Here is a 20,109-nt window from a genome sequence, read left to right as displayed (position 1 = left end):
AAAACATATACAACAGTTATTCAGAGATTTAACCCCAACAGGCTCATACTGCAATCTACTAGGTAAGAACAGCAGCTTTCCAAGCCTAAAGGCACCAAGATTACCAAGAGATCAGAACAATCGGCCAAAGTGACTTTCACTGTCTGGTATAGCCAGTGACCGAGCTGCTATTGGCTTGGATGCCAAAAACAAACCAACTCTGTTAATGCAAGAAGAGGTCTTCCTTAACACCATGAAGAATGGAGCAGTGAAGACCACTAGAGATAGAACTTACATACTTGAGTCCAGACATGTATTTCCCCTTACTACATGTCCGCAGCAGCATAAAGAGCCAGAATTGAGAAGAAGAAGCAGCCCATTCTCTCACATTTCAACACAAATGCATAGCTAGAATATACTGGAAAAAAAAAAGTCAACATCCCAGAACCCAAAACTGTAAAATACAACCATTATCAGTATAAAGAGTCACTGTGGAGGCAACGTGTGTTTCTGTCCGTGGAAACTTAGAAGGCGAGGAACAGAATGTTTAATGGTGAAGGGGGTTCTTAAAACAAAAAGGATGGCAATAAAAAGGCAGGAAAAAAAATAGAAAATATATAAAGACCTGTTTTCTCCTGGTTTCAAGAGTTGCTTAACACACAATTTCAAGCCACATGGTGTTTTCTTCTATCACATACAGATATGTAAAGGTGTGATAAAACCCCACGTTTTCCTTCAGGTACTTTGTCATGTAAAAACGTATGGTGTAAAGTAGTTGACACACCATTTCTACCAACTAAATTAAGACAAGGGGGGGATGCTAAAACATAAAGTGAGGACGTCCATTGTCTTCCAGTCTCCTCGTCAATATCTCACATCCAGTCTCTGTGACTAAAAGGGTGTGTTCAAACTGAGCCGAACGCTTTCCATCTCTTGTCACTGCGGTCCAACCGTCTGGCCAGGTCTCGTCTTGCCAGCCTCCTGTCAATCAAAAGAAGAGAATATGTTGTAAGAGATATGTAATAACTGGTCAGTATTTTAACCTCCTTCCACCGCTGGGCAGTAAATTAACGGGGCTGCAGCAACATTAAATTACGCTGCAGGATGACACAGGCACAGGAGCCTGTGTCATCCGCGGCGGGTCCCGGCTATTAGTGATAGCCGGAGACCCGCCGCAACTCTCAGCACCGGAGTCGTGCTCCAGTGTCCAGTGCTGAGAGTAAACCCTGTAGATACTGGGGTCAGCATGACCACAGCATCTATAGGGCTTCCGCTATCCATCGGGGCTCTGAGAAGTGCCCGTGAGCTCTGCCCCCTCCCCTCTCTCCCCTGCCACAAGACTAACAGCAGCAGGGGACAAAGAATAGGGGGCAGACATAGGGACATCATCTTATGGGATTAATATGATCCCATAAGCTGATGTCATAAAAGGACCTGGGCATTGATGCATCAAAGACCCATGGTTCTGAAAAGGTTAAGCCTTAATTAGGAGTGGAACCAGTGCAGAAAAATCTCTATTACAAGTCTATAGGAGTGAATGCAGCGAAATTGGCAGCGATCCAGGGAGTAAGTATAACTGTACGTTTTTATTGGCTTTATCTAACAATCAATAGGGGTTAAAACACCCAGAACCTGACCGGCGAAAACTTTTGTCATAATGAAAGTTTTTCATGATGATTGTTACACACACAAAAAAAAAAAAAAAAAAAAAAACGCTGACCCTGGACTTTTCCTTTAAGTCATCGGAAAATGAATCCTGACAGATGGCATGCAACTGCATCTGTTTCTGCATCTCCCCCCCCCCCCCCCCAATGGAACATGGACTGAAAAAACAATACAGTAACTTTAGGGAGGCATATATATAAAAAAAAAAAAAAAAAAATACACACACACACACACACCAGTCCGATTTGGAATAAGCAAAATGCTTATTATTCCAGTTTTTATAACAGATCCAGCTCTACCCAGTGTTGTTTTTTTCTTGCATATCCTGTTTATCCTCTGGGTAGAATCAATATGCACATACCAGCTAAGAATATTAGCCAGGCAGAGGGATAGTGGACAAGCTGTCAGACTTACCTTCACAGATCATTGGTTCGATGGTAAACACATGCCCTGGTTTTATCACACCAACAGCCTTGTTTTCTTAAAAAGAAAATGAATTTCTCGTTTACACGTTTAATGTAATTAAAATCAGCCTCATAAAACACTTAAAGTGGTAAATCTGGTAAATAATTTATAAAAATACAACAGGCGTCAAAAAGTTAGATTTGTAAATGACTTCTATTATGAGCTGCTGTATGTCCTGCAGGAAGTGGTGCATTATTTCCAGTTGGACACAGTGCTCTCTGCTGCCCCCTCTGTCTGGGAATTAGCTACTGCTTTGGACAGTTCCAGTCACAAAGAAAACCTCTCTGGACATTCGGGGACAGAGGTAGTAGCACAGAGCAATGTGTCAAAACTTCATCTTGTGAAAACAGGCTAAGCTGAATCTCTCAAATTTTTTTTTTATGACAACTAACGCATCAATAAGTATAAGCACAGCCATTTCTATCTCCAGATTTTTATCACAATTAGCTGATATGACTATAAAGATATGACCCACTGAAAACTTACTGGCATAGTGTGGCACATTAGGAGCGGTATGGAATAGTTTGTGAATACCATGCCCACAGTAGCTTCGAACAACAGAGAAACCATTGGCTTGAGCATGTTTCTGAATAACGTTTCCAAGTTCTCTGTACCGAACACCGGGTTTTACTAGATGGGGGAGAGAAATAAAAAAAAAAAAAAAAATCTAGAAAACCGATACAAACAAATTGTCAATCTGCATTACATGTATGCAATAAAGGGGTGCTCTTATATCAAACATTAAAGAGAATTGCAAAGAGCCGCCATTAATAATACATTGGGAGAAGGTGGTCAAATATGTGTACTATGCGTAGCATAGACCCACTTTGTAGTTTATTGAACCTTTTCTAATGTTCATTTAAAAATAGAAAATCTATCAAAACCACAATACATCTCGCCACTCTTACAACCCACATACCAGATAAACAATGCAAGACAGTATTCCCCATCACATTATATCCCGAACACTAAAGTAACCACATTATAAATACTGGGACTAAAGTCCCTGTACTTATTCAAATTTTTGCAAGTAACCCATAGGACATGTTCACACTGAGTAAAAGCAGCGGAGCCTCTGCCACGAATCCCGCCTGCCTCAGTGAGTCAATGGGATGCTGGGCGCTTCCGCTCTCCTCTTCAAGAATTGACATGTGAGCGGAGGCGTGAAGGCAAGCAGGATTCGTGGCAGAGGTGCCGCGGAATTCTGCCACTTTTACTCAGTGTGAACACACCCTTACTCATGCTGCAAAGCTTACAATATTCCTCTAAATCAGCCTACAATTTCTATGTCATTATGATGATGTTTCGGGGGGGGGGGGGGGGGGGGGGGGAAGGTACAACACAATGCAGCAGCCTTGTGCAGAAAAACAAAAAAACAAAAATCACAATCACCCCATAAGAAAATGCAACCCCCCCCCCCCCAAAAAAAAAAATACCTGTGTGTGTGTGTGTGTGTGTATGTGTGTATATATATATATATATATATATATATATATATATATATATATATATATATATATATATATATATATTAATATATTAATATATATATATATATATATATATATATATATATATATATATATATATATATATATTTTTTTTTTTTTTTTTTTTTTTTTTTTAAATGAGTGCATTTATTGTATTACCTTCATCAATCGCTTGCATTAAGCATTCAAAAGTCGTCTGCACGAGCCTTTTTGCGCCCTCGTCAACTTCTCCAACATAGAAGGTTTCATTGAGATCACCATGGTAACCATTGTGATACACAGTAATGTCCACTGGGGGAAAAAAAATTGTAGAGAAATTATTTTAAGTGTTTTTATGGCATTTCACAATACAGCATAAACTGCAGATGGTCACACTCTGAATTTAGGATCCAAGGAAAATCTTATTTCCTGTCTGAGTTCCATTTGCCCTATTGCTCCAGTAATAGTCACTTCATAGTATTAAAGGACTGCCCACCATTCACAATGTCTCCATCTTGCAGGGGTCTCCTGTCTGGAATCCCATGGCAGATCACTTCATTCACAGATGTACAACAAGACTTTGGAAAGTTGTAATAGTTCAGCGGGGAAGGGTAGCAATTTCTTGAAATACATGCCTGTAAAAACACAAATCTTTGTCACTCAAGACCAGTGGAAAGCTATACTTACTACAATATTTACAGGACACTGACTTAAAGAGTACATGTCACAAAGCCGATGGTAGAGCCACGCAGACACAGCTACCATCAGAAGATCAGCTTGCTGTGGATATGTCCTGCGTGTGTGAATGCTCCCTAAGGATACTATTACATGGGCTGATAGGGGCCAGATAATAACTGTAAAAGAGCACCAATCTGCTAGATCAGCGCTCGTTTACTGGGCCTACTACACGGCCCGATAATCATTTAACAAGGGCTGCATCGACATTGTTACCGATGTCCTTGCAGCCCTTGCTTAAACTCTATACATTACCTATTCATGGTCCAGGGCTCCTTTTGCAGTCTTCTTCTCACCAGGTCCCGCTCCAGAGCGGCCTGTCTGAGCTGAAGAAGACCGCAAGAGGAGCCCTGGACCATGGATAGGTAATGTATAGAGTTTAAAAATGGCCAGCCGCGCAACGCTATTGTGTGCAGCGATGCGCTGTCGGCGCCCAATAATTATAGGTCCAAACCTATATCAACGATCAGCCGATAATCGTTGTCATCGGCTGATCGCTGTGTTTATTACAATGAGCGATAGTTGGGCGGATAGGGCCGGAGAGGACTGATTTAGCTGATTATTGTTCCGTGTAATAGGGCCCTTAACCCCCAGCACTACAATGGAAATGTAATTATAATTCCCCTCTCTGCTGACCCTGTCCAAGTCTAAACGGCAAAGCTGATAAATCTGCTACAGAAGATTTTGTAGTGCCCATTGTCCATACTGTCACATGTCAATATTATTTAGATATTCATATAAGAAATTATTAAAGTGTCACTGTCGTGATTTTTTTTTTTTTTGCAGAGATCAATAGTCCAGGCGATTTTAAGAAACTTTGTAATTGGGTTTATTATCCGAAAAATGCATTTTTATCATGAAAAAGCAGTTTGAAGCTCTCCCCCCTGTCTTCATTGTTCTCCTATGGAGAGAGCTAAAGAAAAGACCAAAACAGGACAACAAAGAGTTAATCTACAAATCCCTCACTGGATATCTCTACTGACCATCACCAGTGACCTGTCTGAGCTCGGATTACAGCTGTCACCCAGCTCCGTGCCTGTAATCCTCTGTTATCTGCTTTCTGCTGCCGGCTAACTCCCTCCTTCCTCCTCCCCCCTCCCCTCTCTATAGGAATAGACAGAGTGTGACTCATGCAACAAGTCACAATTTTCAGATTTTTCAGAGTGGATGAAAAAGAGGAAGGAGGGGGGGACCTGGGAAAAGGCTTTTTATATGCTGATAATGGCAGATTTGGCTAATAAACCCAATTACAAAGTTTCTTAAAATCGCCTGGACTATTGATTTCTGCAAAAAAAAAAAAATACGACAGTGACTCTTTAAGTATAATATAGAAAGAACGAAGCAGCAGCCACTCATTATAAAGTGCTGTTTATTGCTTCTAAAGACCAAACCGGGTCACCGGTAACAAAACATATCATGATACAGGTGCGTTCCATTGAGGCTACGCTAAACAGCTGTAGCCTCAATGTAACGCCGTAGCCTCAATGGATCAGCGTGATACCTTTATAAACTATCTGGCTTTGTGTATGGAAGCAATAAAAAGCACTTAATGGTGAGTGGTCCCTGCTTCATTGTTCTTTCTACATTAGGGTATGTTTACACTGAGCAAAAGCAGCGGAACCCCACCTGCCTCAGTGTCTCACAAGGAGTCTATGGAAGAGCTTGCGCCTCCACTCTCCGTGCAAAGAGTTGACAAGGCCCTCCAGCTGTTGCAAAACTACAACTCCCATCATGTCTGGACAACCAAAGCTGTAGACACCCCTTGGCTGGGTCCTTCCCGGAGGGATAACTGGCTAGTCCTGTATTTCGAGACTCTTTGATGAGGCTCCACGGGCTCTTCTTTTGCATATTCATGTTTCCCCGGGGGCAATGCACCTAGGACTTCACTGCATTGAGCGCATTCACTAGCAGCCGGCAGTGTTGTTGTTTGGCTGGTCTCCCCGAGATCAGCGATCTGTTTCTGTTAAAGCTTTAGCTGTCCAGGCATGATAGGAGTTGCAGTTTTACAACAGTGGAGAGCCAAGGTTCCCTACCCCTGAAGTACACCATGTCTATGCCCCCCTTCTGGTCACCAAAGGAAGAATGCAGCATTGCAAAAGCGATTTCAAGCTAAACATTCCCAAAATCAAAGCTAGAGGTGCAAGATACTGCACAGATAATTTGCTTAAGCAACCAATCTCCTATCGGGTTTGCAAGGACAGATGAAGGATGTGTAGAGTGCTCCAATTTGTCCAGGGATTACCATTTCCACATACATAATAAAACAGGATGCTCACCAAATGTACTGCATGGTCTATCTCTTCAGTAGTGACGCCAGCCCTCACCATCATAGCAGCCACATCCAGGACTTCTCTAGCCAGCTACAAGGTAAAGGGGGTAAAGTGCATAAGTGGATGTACAGGAAAACCCCCTTTATAACACCTATAAGGTTACCATAGCCCATTTTCATATTAGAGTAAGTACTAGCAGTGAAATGCTAATGTCTTTGTGAACGTTTTCATTACTTAAAGGGGCACTCCAGTGAATTTATTTTTCTTTCAAAATCAACTGGTGTCCAAAAGTTACATAAATCTGCAATTTAATTCCATAAAAAAAAAAAATCTCCAGTACTTATCAGCTGCTCTATGTCCTGCAGGAAGAGCAATGTTTTTTCCCAGTCCGACATTTGTAAAGTTTTCTGTCCAGTAACCACATACATTAGTCTTACCCTGCTTACAACACGCATTGCCTCAATTTCTTCTGGAGAAAGCACTTTAATTTGAGAAGTACCCTTCAAGGCTTGTTCGGATTGTGACATTCCTAAAAGACAAATTTCAATTTAGTTAGGGCCTACTTTATCTATTTAGTCTCCTTCCCCCCAGATCTGAGCTGCTGCTTTCTGCTCAAGTCACAAAAGGTGTGTGAGCTTTTCTCTCTGTCTCCCCCTACCGAGATGGCTGATGTTAACAAGTCCCTATCTGCAACTTTGTAATGGCAGGCGGATAAATCACAGCAAGTTCATCAGCAACGTGATCTCAGATTAAAGGACAATTCCGGACAGGGGGCGCCTATCGCCACTCCGGTCCCCCGGTTGCTTCCAAATTAGAGAGAGGACGTCCTCTCTCTAACCAGGAAGCAGCCGAGGACTGGAGTGGCGGTATGCGGCCACAAGTCCACATTATTTCTTTCATCCTCTCCGGCACTTTGCAAAAAAGCCCCCGACTGGAATTCTCCTTTAACCCTCTCAGCATTACAAAGAAGGTACAAAGTTGCAGATCAGCCTGCCAGGGACTGGTTTACATCAGCTGTCTCGGAAGGGTGAGGGTAGCAGGTGGAGGTAGAGAGAAAAGCTTTCAGTTTTTTTTAGTCTTCCGCAAAAAGCAGCAGCTCAGAACTGGGGGAAGGAGACTGAATAGATAACAAGTATGGAATGAATTGTCCCACCATGGGCAGCAACATATGAAAAGTTATGTTTGAGTGGAATACCCCTTTAACATAAGATATGTTATGTTTGACAACTATTTAAAACGCTTCACTTTACCTAAAGGGTGATCTGCATAATCTGGCCTCTGTATGTAACTCGGTACTGGTCTCATTGGCATCTGCAAAAGAAATGCAAAAAGGATGGTTACAGGGAAAACATCCTCGTTTGCCATCTTTCAAATGGCGGCATCGAGTTCTGCTGCAGAGGACATAAGATGGACTGCTACATGGGAGATTTATCTGCAGAACATTCGAAGATACTAATAAGAGCTACTGACAATCTTACGTCTCAAATAAGCTACATCTGCAAGCAAAGTTCACAGTTCCTAGGAGTAGAAAAGAAATGAACAAACCTATTATACGACATGATAAATGTGCGGCCAGGACTGCACATCTCTAGATTGTTTGTGCAGCCCTTTGCTTTGATCAGCTGTCGGCAGGTAAAGTTTTATATACAGACTGCAAAGGCAGCCTGTATATTTACACACAGGCTTAGGGACAGGTGCAGGGACACTTAATACACAAAAGAGCCCATAAAAGAAAGTGCCTACAGAATGCAGCAAAAAAAAAAAAAAAAAGTGAGATTTAGAAAAAGAATTTAATTATATAACTACTAATTGAATGAATAATAATATAAAAAATATCCCTGTGATTGGTTCTCTTTCAGAGACTTTATACTTACTAATGGATAGTGTGGCCTAAGCTTTCCAGTATACCGATAGCCCAGCCAAGGATCTGTGTTGATTTCTGCATCCATTGTCCATGGTGAGAGTTGAGCTTTGGCTTTCTCATCTTTTTAGAAAAAAAATTTCAGTTAAAGTGAGCATTGTAAAAAAAATATAATATAATATTATTCTATAACATCTGTCTATATTAAATCACTTAAAAGGGGTTGTCCAACAAAATATTTTGTCTTTCAAATCAACGGGTGTCAGAAAGTTATATAGATTTGTAATTTACTTCTATTTAAAAATCTCAAGTCTTCCCATACTTATAAACTGCTGTATGTCCTGCAAGAAGTGTTGTTTTATTTACATTCGGAAACCGTGCTCTCTGCTGACATCTCTGGCGGAGTCAGGAACTGTCTAGAGCAGTAGCAAATCCCCATAGAAAACCTCTCCTGCTCAGGACAGTTCCTGACTGGGCCAGAGATGTCAGCAGAGAGCACTGTTTCTGAATGTAAATAAACAACGCTTTCCTGTGGGACATACAGCAGCTTATAAGTATGGGAAAACTTGAGATTTTTCAATAGAAGTAAATTACAAATCTAAGTTTCTGACACCAGTTAATTAAAATGAAAATAATTTTTGCTGGACAACCCTTTTAAACTTGCCCAGCCTTTATTAAAGGGGTTTTTCAAAAATTTTTTTAGGTAAAATGGACAGATCAGTCACTGATTAGAGGGGTGCACCCATGTCGATCAGCTGTTCGGCACCTGCACTACACAGTGCATCAGAAGAGACTGTCTCTACCCACTGTTAGCGGTGAAAACTTGCAAATGCAGCTCAGCTCCTACTGACTTGAATGGAAGCCAAGCTAAAGTTACAGGTCACCAACGGTAAGGTGTAGCGCGGGCGCCAAACTGCTGATCAGTGCGGACGCCTGACACCCTGCCAATCAGTATCCTGTGGATATCACCTAACAATGCTAAAGTGTCCTCCTGGCCCCCAAGTAACTGGTATAACTAATGCTGGTCATCCCAAAAACAAAACATGACAGCCTAGGGCTGGGATGGGGAACCTTTGGCCCTCCAGCTGTTGTAAAACTACAATTCCCAGCATGCCTGGACAGACGAAGCTTTAGCTTCGGCTGTCCAGGCATGATGGGAATTGTAGTTTTACAACAGCTGGAGGGCCAAAGGTTCCCCATCCCAGCCCTAGGGGCATTATATTATGTTTTGGTACAGACTACTTATGAACATATGTATTACAGGTATATGAACTTATATGCTAAAGATTTTTTTTTTTTACTTGCACAAATAAGAAAAATAATACCCTTCACCCTTTCACATTGTGACAAAGATGCCACTAGTGCTGACCATAAGGCGGTGCCCTTCTCTGTATTATCTGCTGCACTTGCCAAAACTATTTAGAATCTCTTAGCCTGCATCTTATTTCAGCTGACGCAGCAGAGATCTGGTGTCACAGACCCTTGCTTCTAGAGCAAAATTTTTGCACTGAACTTTGAAAGCTCAGACTAGTCTGACACACACACACATTGTAATCATATATAAATATAATATAGGTACGTAAATATGGACAAAAAACTAATTGCTTACTTGCTTTTTTATGCAACATCTTATGTGACGGCCAGCTTCCCCTGAAACATTCCTAAGAGAAAAAGAGTAAAAAAACGAGTTTAGAAGTACAAAATATAGAAGACAAGGCACATGAGTTAGGTAAAGAATGCTCCACTACTCAGAGAGGATGTTCTCACCCACTTACCACATGCACGTTTAAAAAATTGCAGGGAGGCGTTAAAGGGAACTCGCCAACAATGCGTTTACAGCCTCTTTTATAGTAGCGGGACGCCAGAACAGACAACACGAAAATATAGGCAACAGCCTGGTCTAGGTTACTTGTCTTTACAGATTTAGGCCGTGATTTATACAAAATATATGTTGCATGTGAATGAACGGAATCCCGGCTGGAGCGTATACACATAGTATACACTCTGGCCCGGATCCTTATTGGTGCCACAAACAACTGGCATGTCAGTTTTCTGCGGCCGCTAATCACTGAATAGCGGCCGAACAGAACAGGTCAGTTCACACAATGGAAGGTGCGACTCCAGCCGCACGCTCCATTGTGTGTAACAGTTAATTGGGATGGGGGTGCACATGAAAGTGCCCACATCCAAATTTACCAGAAATGAAGATCATCATGGATGTACAAAACCCATTGACCAAACACAACAAGTCCCAGTCCTTCTCATGCTCACACAAGGAAAGACACCGGATCATCATGCAGGTTGTATATCAACTGAGGGCAATTCATTTAGGCTAATTATAATATTACCTTTTACTAATTATACTGTCAGCTATGCATGCCTACCAGGAGACAATGCTCTTTGTTATGCCACAATTCAGTCAGTCTAGTGTCAGGGTCCTATTAGACAAAGCAATTTTTAACGATTACAAACGAGATTGTTTATCGTTAATCTGAAATCGTTCACCATATTACACAGAACGATAGCAGTTAGTTACGATCGTTACTATACAATCGTTTACTTCATCTGATCCCAGCAAAAGATAGAACAATTTGGAATGATGCTGAACGAATAGTTTATGAATGTGGAATTACAGCAAACGATTAAAGATGATTTTAGAGTCAGATCTGAATCAACGAAACACGAACAATTTTTTAATTGTTGCCTGCAATTACACAGGACAATTTTGTTTCAATCCGAATGATAATTTTCCACACGATAACCGTCCCGTGTAATAGGGCCCTCACATTGTGGTTACAGAGGTTTTGGTGCTGTGTGACAGGAGAGCTGACCATACAATGTGAGTACCCCCCCCCCTCTAAGATTCTGATACTGAATGTGGACTTGCAGCAGCAGTACACATGCACAATGAAGGGAGACACCTAGTGGTCATATGTATAACGTTTTAAAGGCAGGTTAGAAGTGTGGTAGGATGCTTGCAATTGCAGACAATCCTGCCCCACTTCTAACGTGTATGGAAGAAAGCTATTAAAGCGAATGTACCACCGATATGTTGCTTTTCTGATATTTACATTGATAGAGTGGTGCCGTGTTTCCTTTTTTTTTTTTACCCAAGGCCCGTTTCCAGTGTACGGCGCTAGTCTATTCCCGGGTACCTGCCAGGGGTGAAGCACTGCAGGCGGGCTGGCCCATCCCCAGTGGGAGAAAGCCCCCACCCCTCTATGACGTAGCTCCATTAAAATCAACAGGCTAGGTTAAACCAGACATCCTTCGCTCTGCTGAGTGGATGACACCTGGTAAAATACTTAGTCTCCCATTGATTTTAATGGGGCTCTTTACTCGAGCATTGAAAAAATCGAGTCGAGTAACTGGCACCCAAGTACTTCAGTGCTCGCTGAACTCTAACAAGAATAAAAGGAAAGCAATCTAGGGGCTTGCCCTAAACGAACACGACAGATCTACAGGGACCTAAATGTGCGTGAAAGTTCAGTTTCTGACCAGACACAGGGTTTACAGCGGGCAGTAACTTTATCTAGGCCGGACACATGGCAGACCTGAGAACAGATGAATGAAGCCTCACACTTGTGCTGTTTTTATAGGTAATATTCTGGAAGCTATTTTTATCTCTGTTTGAACCCCGCTCCTTATATTTAGGCTGGGTTCACACTACGTATATTTCAGTCAGTATTGTGGTCCTCATATTGCAACCAAAACCAGGAGTGGATTAAAAACACAGAAAGGCTCTGTTCACATAATGTTGTAATTGAGTGGATGGCCGCCATTTAATGGCAAATATTTGCTGTTATTTTAAAACAACGGCTGTTATATTGAAATAATGGCCGTTATTTACTGTTATATGGCGGCCATCCACTCAATTTCAACATTGTGTGAACAGATCCTTTCTGTGTTTTTAATCCACTCCTGGTTTTGGTTGCAATATGAGGACCACAATACTGACTGAAATATACGTAGTGTGAACCCAGCCTTAATGTGTTCTGCTCGAATGGAATTGGTGTCCGTGAGAAGCAAGCGATACCAAATTCACACCAGAAGTCACCAGTGAAAGCCGGAAGACGTGATGTATGCACCAAATGGATGTACTGTACGTGGGTACAGGCCGCAGCGGATAAGAGTACCAGGCAAATAGGTTAAGCAAGTGTGAAATCTACAGCAAAACCACAACACGTGAAGGAAACCTGTTTTACAATGCCATAGAGCAGTGGTAGGGAAGCCTGGCTCTCCAGCTGTTGCAAAACTACAACTCCCATCATGCACGGACAGACAAAGCTTTAGCTGTCCAGACATGATGGGAGTTGTAGTTTTGCAGCGGCTGAAGAGCAAGGGTTCCATACCTTACCATAGAGCCTCCATATAGACACTGTGGGGGAGATTTATCAAACATGGTGTAAATTGTCTTAGTTGCCCCTAGCAACCAATCAGATTCCACCTTTCATTCCTCACAGACTCTTTGGAAAATGAAAAGTGGAATCTGATTGGTTGCTAGGGACAACTGAGCCAGTTTCACTTTACACTATGTTTGATAAATCTCCCCCTATGTAGCAATGCCTCTGTAATACAGCATGATATATACAATAGAGATCTAGCACATGGCCAAGTGTGCGAGCCCAAACACTGAATAGTGTGAAACATGAGGTGTCCCGTGAGGTGGGGTAGGAGTGGGCTCGGGGCTAACCAGCTCTATACATGGCAGGTGCTGGCGGCAGCTGACACTTGCTGCCTGTGGCCACCATAAATTTAGATGACAGATACCAGTCCTGTCTGGTTTCCGACCGGCAACCCCATAGCACAACTATAGGGTGGCATTTGGATGCCACGGCAGCCAGTGACCTGAAATGTTTGAAGCCTGCCATGTTAGAGCTCCTATTACAAGCTGTAGGGGGGGGGGAGGGGTGGCAGGGAACGTACACTCACATCCACATTGTTTTAGAAAAAAAAAATTACCCCACAATTTTTATTTTTTTTTGGTCTGGATCAATGTACAAAGATTTAAATGACTTAATTGGGAAAATGTATCGCCTAAATTTACTTTTACAGATACTAAAACTTGTTCTTTTATTCTAAATCTTTCTATATAAAAAATTTAAATAACTTTTTGAACATTGTTATGGGGGCTGCCATCTTGCCTCAGCTGTTTTAACAGCATTTATTGACATGCTTTTCAGAAAGCCTCATGGACATAGACGACAATAGTCTGTCCCCTTGAAATGAATGTAAGGCTAGGCTCACATGACGATTTTGCAATCTGTCGCACTGTATCAGTTTTGTGTACTTTTTTTTTTTTTTTTCCCTTCATATAACAGATACATTGAACGGATAGCAAAATGGTAATGTGAAACTAGCCTAAGGCCCCGTTCCCACTGAGCAAACGTAGCGGAATTCCGCGACGGAATTGTCCGCCGCGGAATGCCGTTAGCCTCCCGCTCACAATGGGAGTCTATGGGAGGCGCGCGCTCCTGCTCTGTACGCGCTGAAGAATGAACATGTTCTAGGTTCTAAGTAGCTCACCTCTTTCTTTCAGCTATGTGAGCTTCTCTGTATACCAAATAAATTAAGCTAAAGCCGTGATAGCATTGCAGAAAGTATCAGCGTTGTCTTTCAGGTGTGCCCCGCTACTGATTTTTCAGTCACCTGAAAAAAATTATTCTATTGCTTCAATTAAGACTAAAAGAATCTTGGAGACCGGCGTTAAGGCGAAATAATTATTGGTCGTACTTGAGCCGTTTTGGCTGATAATCATTTTGTGTAATAGGTGGAGTTGAAAGGCAATGATCAGTCGACACGCACTATGTTGGCTGATCATTGTATTACAGCAACATCCCAATCTAGATATCGACGATCTGCTGCCAGTTACCCAGTGCAACAGGAGCAGCAGCAGTCCTCCACTCTCTTCTATGGGACACCCAGATCATCCAGGCAGCCACCCCCCCCACTCAATATCTGTGTGTGTAAAAGCACAGACAGCGATTTGGATTCCATGGACCAGCTGAATGAACTATACATGGCATCAGTCATGTGACCCGCCACTTGCCATGTGAGCTGGTATTTGGCCAACGCTGCCCAGATATATAGTAGTTTACTGAGGAGCAGAACTAAATATAACCGCCCCATGGCGTCTGTCAGGATCCGTGTAGTATGTGTTCTAACATTCCCCTCCCTGTCTCCCCTCTGTGTGATTCGCCTTTATTCAACAGTACACTATAAAAGCAGAACCAATCACGGCCAAATATTTTTTTTTATTGCTCCATTTAAAAAGATTTCCTTTTCAATCAATTTTTGTAAATATAATTTTAAAAATTTTTTGCCGGGTTTTTAATATATCTACAGTTCCCTTCACTGTCACTTTTGAAAAGAGCCGGCGGGCGACAGGAAACTCCCGGCATGCCGAGCGGCGGGAAGGGCTCCCATGAGCCTTTGCCCGCCGCTCTGTAAATACACAGTGATCTTGCGCTATACAGTGCGAGATCGCTGTGTATGAAAGTCCTAACTGAGCCTCTTAGTTTATCTCTGAAAATACAGACTGCTTTTGCAGTCTGTATCTTATATTTTACCTAATCCAACCTAGCAGAGCAGTAAGGCCAGGCGCGGCCATCTTGATAATGATAATGTTCCAGTGGTGCGTTTCACCGTCGGAACACATGACGTCATCAAGATGGCGCCCGGCTTTACTGCACCGCTACAGAGGAGTGGGTAAAGTATAAGATACAGACTGCAAAAGCAGTCTGTATCTTCAGAAATAGACTTGGGGAGAGGGGAACTTTTACAACAGGGACAGTTACATTTAGATGATAGGTTCTCTTTAATTGTTAAAAAATAACAAGTGCGCTAGAGACAGACAGTACAGCCTTATTCACACGTTCAGTGATTTTCAACGTCCGCTATCTACCTTACATCACATCTGTTTTTCACGGACGGCACAGATGTCAGATCCGTGCAATCCATGAAAAACACGGATCTCATAGACTTCTATGGGGGAATCTGTGCCATGATCTCATCCGAGTTATGACGTCCTATTTTTCCACTGAACGGATTGCGAATCTGAGACAAAACGGAACGTGTGAATAGAAAGCAATGGGCTATGAAATGGTTTATGATCACGGACAACTTCACGGAACGTGTGAATGCAGCCTAAGGTTATACAAGTACATCCCACTGCAAGTTCACTTTATTTTGCAGGACCTGAGCAGCCAAAAAAAAAAAAAAATACTGCAACTAATTTTAGACCACTCAAATCCTGTAAAATAAAACAGACACCAGACGGAAAGCCAACCGACCCCATGAGATCAATGGGATCTCTCAGGTATCAGTTAGTGTTTTCTTGGAAAGGACCATCCAGCTCGGTTCTGTAGCACCAAAGGACTTTCCCAACAGAGCCCTGGAGCCCCTGGAGTGCAAACCTAGCAAAGGGTAGCTTCACGCAGTGGATTTGATGGTGTGGATACGCTGCAGATTTAAGCTAGATAACTGAACACAGCATCAAATCTGCTGTGGATCCTATGCGTGTGAATGGACACTAAGGCTAGATTCACATGTAACGGAATCGCAGCAGATTCCCCTCCTGTCAGTTTCAGTAGGATTACATGCTAATCCCGCTGCGAGTATGTAAGCGGCAGCCCCCTTAAACCCCCCGCGCAGCCCAGTGCATATATTACCTAGTCCGTGCTCTGGTTTGGTCTGCGGCTCCCAGCGTCCTGACAGCCCGCTCAGCTGATCGGTGCACTGTACCGTCGCAGCACACTGACTGGCTGAGCGGGATGTCCGGACGCCCCTCTATAATGAGATGGGGTGTCATAAAGCGGTATGACAGCCTGATAATCTGGGAGAAGCAAGCGCTGTACATATCCTATTACACAAAACGATTATCGGCCAGAACGGCCAGTAATCAGCCAAGTAAGGTCAATAATGGTTTCCCTGGTTTGGCAGGGAGGGGGTATTGGACACGGGGGAGCAGGAACGAGACACAGCGATGCTGGATGCATCTCCGCCTCTCCCACCGGGATTACACACACTCAGGGTCCTATTACACAGAGCGATTTTTAACAACTAACGATAAACGATCGCAAATGAGATTGTTTATCCCTCACCATATTACACAGAACAATGGTCGTTAGATACGATCATTATTGCGATAGTTTATTCCTTCTGATCTAAGGAAAACAATAGGCAATGTGCTATTACACTGAACGAAGAAATGCGGAATTACAGCGAACGATTAACAATAATTTTAGGTTCAGATCTAAATCAACGACATAACGATTTTTCGATCATCGCCTGCAATTACACAGAACAATATTTTAAATTCGAACGATTTTTCACACAATAATCACCCCGTGTAATAGGGCCCTTAGGCCGCATTCACATGTTCCATGTTGTGCACGGAACGCGGGATGCCTGCAACATTACAGTCATTCCACGTCCGTGTTCTGTGCGGGGGACACAGAAGCCCAAAAAGTATACTTACCAGCATTCGAGGTCCTGACCAGTGAGGATATCAGCAGCCCGGCCACCGCTCACAAAGCAGAGAGCAGTATCCTAGGCAACAAGCTGCATACAATAGGGTAACAGTATAGGGACAAAATACACAAGTAAGCAATTTTGCTATGGAAAAGCATTTGCAGAATTGCTAACTTTTGTATTACCTATCAAGTACTAAAAGTAAATCGGCTGCGATCCCCCTCCTGTCACTTCCAATAGGATTACATACTCTCAGCAGTCATCCCCCTGATTGGCTGAGCGGGACGTCCAGATGCTGAGAGACCCCGAAGCAAGCGGGTGTGCAGGAGATATTGCTGCAAACTCCTTAGGCAGGGTTCACACATACTGTAATTGGAGATTTCACACCGAGTTCGCTGCCATTCCTGGTGCTATCAGCTTGTATGGTTTACATACTCGCTATGGATTTTTCATTCTGCTGCGAGTATGTAAACACTGCCCCCCTTACCCAGCGACTACTTTACCGGTCCACGCTCCGGCTGCTTCTGTGGCTCCCGGCGTCCTGCTCAGCCAATCATTGCCCTATCCCGCTGCAGCCACTCATTGGCTGGGCAGGATGTCAGGGATGCCACAGAAGCAGCCGGAGCGCTGACCGGTAAACTAGTCACTGGGCCGGGGCAGGTTAAAGGGATTATCCAGCACTACAAAAAACATGGCCACTTTCTTCCAGAGACAGCACCGTCTCCAGCTTGGGTGAGGTTTTGCTGCTCAGTTCCATTGAAATGAATGGAGCTTAATTGCAAACCACACCTGACCTGGAGACAAGAGTCGTGTTATCTCTAAAAGAAAGCGGCCATGTTTTTGTAGCACTGGATAACCCCTTTAAGGTGACAGGGTTTACATACTCGCAGAGGAATAAAATATCTGCTGCGAGTACTAAACCTGCGAACATGCAGTGTGAACCCACCCTTAAAGTGAATGTACCATCGGATAGAATGGCGCTGGCGTGGCCGCTGCACCATGTGCATAACTTACTGAGGGTACATTCACTTTAAGGGTGGGTTCACATGGTCAGTGTCTGAATATTACTGCTATGGTGGCCAGGCCGGGTGACAGCTGATGTGCAGGGCTCCTCCATTACTGACACACAGAGGGGAGCATGCTGGAGCCACATGTGTGCAGGGAGGCCGCCCCCCCTGCCGCCCGGCTATACATGGTATCACCCAGGCACAGCATGCTATAGGCCAGTACCTGCGAGCAGAAGTACGAGCCGTGGATGCCCAGCTTGAGGCAGGTCGGGCACTGCAGCTTGGCCTCGCTGGTGCAGTGCTCCGTCTCGCACACTCTTCTCACCACCGCCGCCATGCTTCACCCGGCAGCACCCGCAGGACGGCGGGGAGGAGACGCGACGAAGGCGTGTGCCGGCTGTGCAGGCTGCGGGCGGTGCTCCGGCGGGCCTGTCTGCGGAGATAGCAGGGAGTGACGTGCGCTGACAACAGGAAAGGGAACAGCTCGCCCGGCCGTCCAATGTCAGCACGCCGGCCCTGAGCGACAGGCCGAGGCCAAAGAGCTCTCGTCCGATAGGTGGCGGCTCTGGTGGGCGGGGCTGCGGGGGCGGTTGGAGATAAGAGCCGAGCAGGTAGCTGGGCGGGGCGGGACGCAGGTGGGCGTGGCCAGACAGTTCCCACATTTGTCAACGTTTTCTCTCACTGTAGTAGAGCCGGGAGAGACGCCGACGGAGGGCGGGGCTGTGTGGGCGTGTCTGAGTGTGGGCGGGGCTTATGGGTGACTCAGACCTTTATGCTGGATACACGCGTTGCTTACTCAGTTAAATTTTATACTTATTTGTATTTATTTACCTCTTAAAGGGGTATCAGCAATAAATGTTTTCTTTCAAGTCAACTGGTGTTACAAAATGTCAGAGATTTGTAATTTACATCTATTAAAAAATAATCTCCAGTCTTCCAATACTTATCAGCTGCTGTATGTCCTGCAGGGAATGGCCTTTTTCCCCCCAGTCTGACACAGTGCTCTCTGCTGCCACCTCTGTCCATGTCAGGAACTGCACAGAGCAGTAGAATATCCCCATAGACAACCTCTCCTGCTCTTCAGACTGGAAAGAACTCAAACTATGCTCAGTATCTGAATGCCGGCAGGTGTGTGAAGCTAGTGATGAGTAAACTTGTAACTCACGGAACGGCCGGTCTCAGAAAAGATCATCCCGCCCGACCATGATCTTTAACGCCGCTGAGTGCGCCCGCATCAGAACTCCCCACTGCACACTATGGAGCGTGTGGCTGGAGCTGCACGCTCCATTGTGTGAACTGACAGGGTTATCTGAAGACCGGTGTACAAGTATGCCCGTCTTATATTAGGCCCCGCCCCCTTTTCCCGGCAGGATTCACTAAGAGGCGCATGCCGAACATGCGCCCGGCGAACTAAATCTACACCTGCTTCCAGCGAGCAGGCTTAAATCATGATAAATGAGGCGAGGGAGGAGGCCATGCCTCCTCTCCGCCTTGTCATGCCCCCCACAAGCTCCCCCAGCCCGCCCTTCGGACAAGCGGGGCATACGACAGGCGTACGCCAGGGAGAAGGGGCGAATCTGCGCCTCAGCCTTCAGCACAACGTAAGTTCTGCACTAATCATGGCCGTTGCAACAACGGCCGTGATTAGTAGGGAACTTACATTGTGTGAACATAGCCTAATACTGTATACCACTGCTGGAGTGCATTTCATTGCTAGGACTGCATCCAGCTTTTCCCAGCACCCGGGGAGGAGCGGCAGTGAGTTATAAGGCAGCCAGCTGAGGAGCGGATTGCAGAGATAAAGACGCACTTTGCTCCCTTATTACTGTAAATTGGCTCATCTCTAATACAGCGATCCCTCAACATACCATATATTTGGTTCCAGGACGACCATTGTATGTTGAGACCAAAACTCTATGGAAAAATGAGAATTTTAAGGAAAATAAACAGCGAACTAATATGGATACATCAAGTTATTGCAACAGTCAGAAAGAGTAACCAGAGACTCTAAATTTATTTCTATATAGAGGACTGGAGGGTTTTGTACAGATCACACAGGGTCCCAAAAAATAAAATGAAGCCGCCCTCAGCTGGTGCCCAAAGGAGCAACTTATCCTTGCACAGGTAAAGAGCAGTACAGGACATGTAGTATCACACAGTACTGTAGAGAGGAGATACCAGACACA

The 20,109-nt window shown here is 44.1% G+C and overlaps 1 protein-coding gene across 1 annotated transcript; it reads right to left on the bottom strand.

Annotated features, from left to right (window-relative positions):
• Window positions 1-482: 482 nt before the first annotated feature.
• On the bottom strand, window positions 483-18,527 carry METAP1 (methionyl aminopeptidase 1). Its single transcript, XM_069978352.1, has 11 exons — window positions 18,147-18,527; window positions 10,054-10,105; window positions 8,458-8,567; window positions 7,834-7,894; window positions 7,021-7,112; window positions 6,590-6,673; window positions 4,075-4,213; window positions 3,759-3,890; window positions 2,596-2,739; window positions 2,059-2,124; window positions 483-960 (listed from the first exon to the last, which is right to left on the bottom strand). The coding sequence occupies exons 1-11, from the start codon at window positions 18,258-18,260 to the stop codon at window positions 800-802; spliced, it is 1,155 nt and encodes a 384-aa protein (XP_069834453.1). The 5' UTR covers window positions 18,261-18,527; the 3' UTR covers window positions 483-799.
• Between the last annotated feature and the right edge of the window lie 1,582 nt (window positions 18,528-20,109).

The sequence above is a fragment of the Dendropsophus ebraccatus genome, chromosome 7, assembly GCF_027789765.1.
Source record: "Dendropsophus ebraccatus isolate aDenEbr1 chromosome 7, aDenEbr1.pat, whole genome shotgun sequence".
Taxonomy (NCBI): domain Eukaryota; kingdom Metazoa; phylum Chordata; class Amphibia; order Anura; family Hylidae; genus Dendropsophus; species Dendropsophus ebraccatus.
The sequence above is the reverse complement of the archived record's forward strand: the minus strand, read 5'-3'. Positions and strand labels throughout refer to the sequence as shown.

Excerpts from the sequence above, each read along its gene's own strand:
- METAP1 (XM_069978352.1), bottom strand. The coding sequence starts at position 18,260 with ATGGCGGCGGTGGTGAGAAGAGTGTGCGAGACGGAGCACTGCACCAGC. Across the intron at positions 8,568-10,053 it reads GATGTTGCATAAAAAAGCAA|ATGAGAAAGCCAAAGCTCAA; the intron begins GTAAGCAATTAG and ends TTTTCTAAAAAG. Across the intron at positions 961-2,058 it reads CGAACCAATGATCTGTGAAG|GAGGCTGGCAAGACGAGACC; the intron begins GTAAGTCTGACA and ends TTTGATTGACAG.